This window comes from Curcuma longa, unplaced genomic scaffold (genome assembly GCF_044706935.1).
Source record: "Curcuma longa cultivar G26 ecotype Majalengka, Jawa Barat unplaced genomic scaffold, ITB_CL_G26_1.1 contig_22569, whole genome shotgun sequence".
Taxonomy (NCBI): Eukaryota; Viridiplantae; Streptophyta; class Magnoliopsida; order Zingiberales; family Zingiberaceae; genus Curcuma; species Curcuma longa.
Window position 1 is genome coordinate 16,131 of NW_027431940.1, and position 7,776 is coordinate 23,906.

Sequence of the window (7,776 nt, forward strand, 5' to 3'; positions counted from 1 at the left end):
TTTGAAAACAAATCAAGGCAAGTTGGAAAAGGCATTATGGAATAATCTACAACATCTCCAGAACAACATCACTGACCAAAAACATAGAACTACTATGGCTAATGGATCCACAGATTGTATCGAACTGCAACAAATAGCTGACTATTTACAAATTATCATCTGCTAAAACCAGCTATACTTTTATCCTGCAGGCAGTGGGATTCAAAAGACAAGTTTTAGATGCCGCAGCTTGCCTGCGGTTCGGACATTGTTTCGGTAGTATTTATTCAAGTTGCTGCTCCAGCTTCTCGAGCAAAGCCTTCTTTTCTTCTTGAGGAAGAGCATTGAACATGAACACAGATTTATCACCAATATCGTCCTTCAAGATTGAAACAAAAAGAGTGGATAAATTTTCAAGCTGAGAACATTACGACGTATTAGTTAACTTCAAGAGGAGAACCTTAATTGGCTGTTGAAACTTCCTTGCCGCAAAAACCACAAAGAGCGCCATCCATACACCCAACAAGCCTAATTTTGCTCCGTCGTCAAGTAAACCTGTCTGCATATCGGCATTTGCTTTAGAAGAGCATCGATCCAAAGAAGTGTAAACAACAAGCAAGAATGAGACGGTGGAACAATAAACCATCTTAAACGGAAAATATCAAAAATGCATGTTTCCTCCAGATGTGCCTTTTGATGGACTTGGCAGATGAACTACGGGTTTCGTTTTCAGTGATCAACCACAAGAAACAACCCTAGTTCACTTTGCCCAGATTTCCTTGTGACAACTTCAACGTCAAATATCGGTTTCATGTAATCCTAGTAAAATTACTGCTCCTATTTTCTAAAGGTTACCTTTTTTTATAATCCCGGTGTCCAAGCTTCACCTGATTAATCTGGAGATAGACGGTCTTTCCTCCAATTCGCCTATCAAATAATTCTGGAGCACGACTTATATGCACTCAGAACTTAACCTTCAAGATATTCGTCCCATTTGGGATTCGAACCCTGGTCCTCTTATTGCTTTAGCTTATTCCTTATATTAATTTACTTGAGGATTTATATTTCTAACGTTTAGTTAGTTTTTCTCATAGAAGTTCTACTTGTCACCATATATCCTTTAAAATACAAAAAAAAAAAAAAATCTATCTATTTGTCCTACTTTAATCATCATCCATCATATAAGTAGTATATAAAGGGCAGTCTGGGACATGAAACTCCCGCCAATGTAGGTTCCATATTGGATCTATTGCCATAGTCTTACCTACACTATAACAGGTTGTTTTCGCGACTTGAATTCGTGACCTCACACAACAACAACTTTACCCAAGACTCCCCTTCATCATTTAAGTAGTATATAGTCATTTAATTTAACTATCATTCATTATTCGAAACAAATTATCATATTTACCTAAGTACAACACGTTACTTTATATGTATCATTATTTAACATGTAGATTTTAAAAGTGAAAATTATAAAAACTACATTCTACAGCAAAAGGTGGAATCTATCACCCCAACGGTCCCACACAACCGACCCTACGACCATCTGTGAGGAGGTAAATCAAGAAACTGCAGTTGGTCACTATGGGGGAGAGCATTGCCTCAGCTTCGCCGAGATTTATATAAAGTAACGTGCTGCACTGTTGACATCATGAATCAAACTTTGGTGTGAAACAAAAAAGATTGCTCCTTTATAATGAGTTACTAGCATTCATTCACAGAAAGAGTTTCTCTACTAGTGATGCAATGGATAAACTGAACCTCCCCAAAATCAATAGAGGTAATTCATTAGTTGGGACATGCTTTTACAAATTCTTCCTCATCTTATCAGGCTAAGTAAGCATCAAATATACTTGCGAAACTTGTGTAAAGAAGGTGTGCCTTTTGTGGGAAAGTAATGAAGTTTTAGGTTCTACTAATCAAGCAGTGGAACGTTAAACCACTATGCTTTTCTCATGAAAGACAAGGATAACGACGACATGAATGATAAAGGTCATTTAAGATTTGACATTGTAATAGGCAAAGTTTTAAAAGTAATTTAGTATTATTATTTGTGGAAAAGAATTAAATACTGAGAGATACTAAACATAAGCTTCATATGAAAGCACAGATAATTAGGATTTGAAATTGACCAAGTGCAGAAAATACAAGGAGCAAACTATTTAAATGAAGTTAAGAGAATAATCATGTCAAAATACTATCAGTGAATTTTCCAATTATGAGAGCATGACAAATCATGGATTTTGTTTAACTAAATTTGATGCATGAACAAAATTAGGAGCTAGAAAACTGGAAATCAACCTTTACATTGTTCTTTTAAGTCAGAATTGCATTAGTATATGGCTCAATTAGTTCTTTACACCGTCAAAGATTTACACAATGTGTTAAAATCTAGAAGAAGAAGTATACCAGATGTCCAAGGAGGAGTCCTGGGATGATGAAAGTCAGGATGCCAGCTTCCAACTTCCCATAGCAGAGACCTGCCGAGCGTGAATTAGAAATAAGTTTCAACTTGTGAAAAGCAGCAGAAAATGTGGAAAGAAGATCTATCATACCACATGCCTACTTGCATAGTGCAGACATGGCCGGACAAATGCAATGAGAGAATGGCATGCATTAAACCAGTTTCTGGGTGGATATACAACTTAAAAATTGAAAAATGACTTGGAGCATACGCATAGATATGAAGATCCCAGTATGTGTGTGGAAAAGCACATGGACAAGCTGTAATATACAAATGCATGACTAAATAAACTACCAAAGTGAAATTTATCACGGTGATGTCCTAATTAATTCCATGTGAAAATTGCATGGATCATATCAGTGCATATATGCACACTAGTGGTGTCATGGAATCCTACAAGGATGTAAAGTATTGGATCACATACAGAGGTTGCTAGCTACTAATAAGAATATTTTAAATAAAATGACAGATCCAGGACATTAAAATTAAACAAAAAAATTGCAGTTTACATATACAAGCAAAAGGATCAATTGTCTTTCTTGGCTATGACAACCAATACAAACAGAAAAAATAATTTTTCAAAAAATACGTAGCAAATGAATCATTATTGAACTAAGGCTTCTAATAAGGAGGTACAATCACACCCATTTGGTTGTATGTTCCAACAGTAAGTCAAATGAAGGTTTTTCACATAAGTGAATTTATAATGTCAATTTGGTTTGTTGCTTGTATTCCATTCTACATGACACTGCCACATGAAGTTAGCAAAACATATGGCCAGATGGAATTTAGATGTAGGAAAATGTAAGAATTGATACCATTGCCAATAATAACAGAGCAACTTCAATTATTGAATGTGAAGCACTTATACCTTCTTTGAAAACCAGACCAGTCAATGCTGCAAAGAGAGGCCCAACAAACCATACAGCAGTTGGGTTGTTTATGACATAATCTATCAAACTTTCATTAAGAGGCTTAGCGACAGTTAAATAAGCTCCGAGTGAACCAAACACACCAAGCATCCAGAGTAACTGTAGAAATTTCTTGAGAGGAGTGACATAAATGTGAATTAATAGAAGTGATAGACCAAGTCCTCCAGCTCCAATGGTATACAAGAGATCTCTATCTTGTCTGATGATATCCCCCACTACGTTGCCTTCAGGTATAAAAGCAGAAGAAGCAGCAAGAACGAATGATACGGCAGCGGTAACCAATCCTGACCTATATAAGATAACCTGTAAGCATTTAATGGAACAATAAGGCATACACTCAGGAATAATGAACGTCGCAAAATCTTCACTCACAAAAGAATCTCATTGGTGTTATTCCAATCTGAAAGTGAAACACAGATGATAATCTTAATCCTATGCTGCGTCAATTATAACCAACTCTATAGGAAGGGGAAAAAACCCTTAGAGAATCAAAACTCTTGAATCCCTGAACTGTGAGACTAAACCCCCTGTTTACTTGGAGGTGTGGATTGAAGAAGAAAAGGAATCTAAGGAAGAAAAGAATCCCAAGGGAAGAGGAAAGGAATTCTTTCTCTAGTGTGCATATTTACTTTAACCCCTGTTTACTTGGAGGTGTGGAAAGTAAAACTAGGGAAAGTTTTCCTTTGTAGAAAGTTTTCCCTTCTTAACAACCTTCTTAACACTTAAGTCAATTGCAATAACAACCTTCTTAACACTTAAGTCGATGACTAAACTTTTCTTACTACCATATGCATCAACAGATGCACATTATCTCTTCTTTAATCCCTCAACAAGTGATGAATTATTAAGGTCAACTTTGATGTTCATCATCCCTTTGTTCTTCATCTTGCATAATTTCAACATTTCTTTCAGCGACAATAAACCATTTGCCCTGTCATAAGCAAATAATTCTAACATTTTCTCATAATGAGGTATAAGGGTATATTTCTGATATGCGTGAATCATGCATATATTTTTTATCTTATTTAACATACATTTATTGTATTACATGAGCATATCTTGTATAAACCTCTAGCATTTGCATTCATTTTATTTTTTTAATTCAGATAACTATGGTTTGTGTTTTATTATATTGATAGGACGTGAAGATCTTGATGTTGGAGTGTGTTTGGAGATGCAAAGTTTGAGGAAATGCATAACAGAATGATCCACGACCAATCCGTTGTAGCCACCACGACCGTGGATTATCCGAAAAATCAGATAGCCCGTGAAGCGTCAACAGAACAAGCAGCAAGAACCACAACCGTGATTGGTACTGAGCAAAGCCAAGAGACAAGACAACACATCCATGGCAACTCATGGAACGTTCCACGGTCGTAGATCGTTAGGGTTAATTGACAGTGCCGCCCTATTTTTTAGGAAATTCTATTAGGATTTGTTCTTTTTTTTAGGAAATTCTATTAGGGTTTGAGAACTATAAAAAGAAACAAAGGACGGCGGTTTAGGGGCATCTAATGATAGGAGATCGAAAAGAGAAGCCGCACCCAAGACATCCAAGGAGCTAGGAGATTTCTGACATCCAAGAACACGTGGAGATCTTCCAACGACATCGATAAACATCTACAATCAAGTTCTTCTATCCCTTGTGTTTATTTTGAAATTGTAGAATGTTTTATTTTATATCTATGACTTGTATCTCTAATGTTATAGAGTAGTCTCCTTATTCTAGGATTAGGGAGTAACTCGATGACATGTTGACATTGAATTTGTGATTTCTTTCTCTTATTAATATCATGATGATCTTGATTCAGTTTTAGTGTGCTTAATTGTGAATATATTAACATATGTTTGCATGATTAGATATCAAGGGATGAACTGAGAGGTAAACCTTAATCTCGGATCTATAGAATTGAACTTGAATTTTTATCACGAAAGTAATTCGAATTCTCTCGAGAATAATACTTATTTCATAGAGTTTAAAGGGTTTAGCTTGATTCAATTACCATGAGAATAGGAGTTGTGTCAGGATAAACACATCATTGTATTCCGAGAGAAAATATCGATTACCTAAAGATACATCATCTTAAAAAATAATCTAATATTGTAGGAGAAGGAATCATAGTTGAATAACCAACACTCATCATGGTGAAACCCAAATCCTAAAATTATCTTAAGATCTGATTTCTCAATCATTCTTTTATTCACTACTCTTAGTGTAGTTTAGTTTCTCATTACAGCTATTTCCTCATCTCGATTTCGTCTAAATTTTTTGATCTCGCCCCTATGCCAAACGATTACTTTTCCTATCCCTTCTAAATTTTTTGATAAAGTAAACAAGAGACGCAGTGACATACCCCATTTGCATAAGAATTCTATTGTTCAAATTACTTTCTGTTTGGATAAGAAGAAGGGAAGAGTATAGGGCATATGTACCTCGCGGACGTCGGAGGGCTCCACGGACCAGGGCCCGTAAATCCCCTGATAGACCGCAGTTGAATCGTCGAGTGTAGGCTGCGATCCTCCGCCAACGGCGGCGCACCTGGAGGAGGATCCTGCCTGGGAGACGGCTACGGAGGAGGTGGAAGCGGAGGAGGAGAACCTTCTAGATGAAGAAGAAGAGGCCGCGGAGGAGGAGGAGGCAAGAGGAGGGGTTGGGGAAGAAGCAGGCAACGGAAGCGCTCTTTTGAGAAGAGGAAGAGCGGGAGACAAGAGGAGATAAGCAGTCGCCATTGCCGTGGTGATCGATCACTGGACGATTGCCCCCTGGTTATGGCAGAAACAGGGTGCATGCCACGTGTCAGCTGCTCCCTGGTTGATAATAATTTGGAGGCTGGAGCAGGAACTTAGATGGCTGATAAACTGTTGACATGGGCCGGGTATAACCCGGACTTGATCGGCCCATTTAGGTGGTCCGTCGGACATGATCCGTGTCCAACATCATGTTTAGCGCCCGGCCTGGCACAGGTCAGTCTCATACTCAATGACCCACCGACCACCAGGGTAAATAAATATCATGATGACCAGGGCCCAGCTCTTAATAGATAAATAATTAAAAAATATAAAATATTCATATATATATATATATATACAATATTTTAAAAAATAACATATCATGTTAGAGGATTCCTTTACTTTAGTGTTTTTTTAAAATCTAAATATTCAATTTTTATAATTTGACTAATATTTAAATACATATTCTCTATATGTTTGATTGGATCTTGAACGCATTTACTGAATATATGTAATACGAATTATATTATAAAAGAATTTGTGATTGAATCATAACTTGTGAGCATCTCTACATGTAAATTATGAATGTATTGAAATTATCCCTAGTCAATGAATTGATGAACATGAACTTCATTGATCCTGTTGAGACTTTAAACTCCTTGATTTGCCAAGCAGTTGTTCTCAGCAATTGTTCTCATTGGCAGGAGATATTGGATATTGAGAGTTAAACGTGGATGTTAGTTAAAGGTAACTAGTTCATTGAAGTGACCTGCCTTGAGACTTCATATGATTCTATGCATATGTCAATGAAGATCTCAGTACAGCTTAAGTATGAGTTTTTTTTTTACTTGCGCTATTCAAGTCACCTTAGCTATGGAGACTTATACTTTGATATCTAAAGCAAACCTCTCTAAGGAGGTATGGACTCGGGATGATTAGGTATAAGTCAAAATGTCCTAAGTGTTGATGCAGTTTGTCCCGATTGTTGTTTTGATGTTGACACAGATTTAAGTTCATTTTAGTTGGACAAGAATTAAGTTCAATATATTCAGATTGACCAATGACGGATGAGATCAGAGAGGGCTCGGTAGCTCATTCTCCGGACTAGGTCAGAGAGAGCTTGGTAGCTCGTTCTTTGGACTAGATGGAGTCGGAGAGGGCTCGATAGCTCGTTCTTCAGACTAGGTCAGAGAGGGCTCGGTAGCTTAAAGTTGCAATAAGAAATTGCAACTTAAGAAGAACTTAAAGTTGCAATAAGAAATTGTGATCTACCTTATTTCCTTGGCTTCTTAAACAAAATTAAATTCATGCACATCTTTTTTCCCACTTAGTCATTGGCTAATTATCTGCATTTTTTAGCCTTCAGTTTTGCAAGCATAGACTTGATACTACCTTGGCTCAATTTTCCTTAGAGTTGCTCAGAGATCTTGACGTGCCGATTTTCAGTTTGGGTTATTTTAGTTTGATGGTATTTTGTCTTTTTTATATGTATAGGTGGTTGTCCATGAAACATAATAAATATGAATATAAACTTTTTGGTTATTCTGTTTATAAAGTATGGATGGTTCTTTATGTTATGTCTCTTTTCTGTTATGGGTTCTTTTATTATATTGTCATCGAGTGAGGTACCTCCTGGTGTGCAGAAACGATACCTTCGGAGCGTGACAA

At 36.8% G+C, this 7,776-nt stretch overlaps 1 protein-coding gene across 1 annotated transcript; it reads right to left on the reverse strand.

Annotated features, from left to right (window-relative positions):
* On the reverse strand, nucleotides 1-6,145 carry LOC141817928 (uncharacterized). Its single transcript, XM_074705538.1, has 5 exons — nucleotides 5,812-6,145; nucleotides 3,318-3,681; nucleotides 2,392-2,462; nucleotides 440-538; nucleotides 1-358 (listed from the first exon to the last, which is right to left on the reverse strand). Exons 1-5 carry the CDS (start codon nucleotides 6,106-6,108, stop codon nucleotides 263-265), a joined length of 927 nt encoding a protein of 308 aa, XP_074561639.1. The 5' UTR covers nucleotides 6,109-6,145; the 3' UTR covers nucleotides 1-262.
* Between the last annotated feature and the right edge of the window lie 1,631 nt (nucleotides 6,146-7,776).

Bases quoted from the DNA above. Each gene is read 5' to 3' on its own strand.
- LOC141817928 (XM_074705538.1), bottom strand. From the start codon at position 6,108: ATGGCGACTGCTTATCTCCTCTTGTCTCCCGCTCTTCCTCTTCTCAAA. The intron at 539-2,391 runs GTATACTTCTTC...GCCGATATGCAG, and splicing joins GACTCCTCCTTGGACATCTG to ACAGGTTTACTTGACGACGG. The intron at 359-439 runs GTTCTCCTCTTG...TCAATCTTGAAG, and splicing joins AGTTTCAACAGCCAATTAAG to GACGATATTGGTGATAAATC.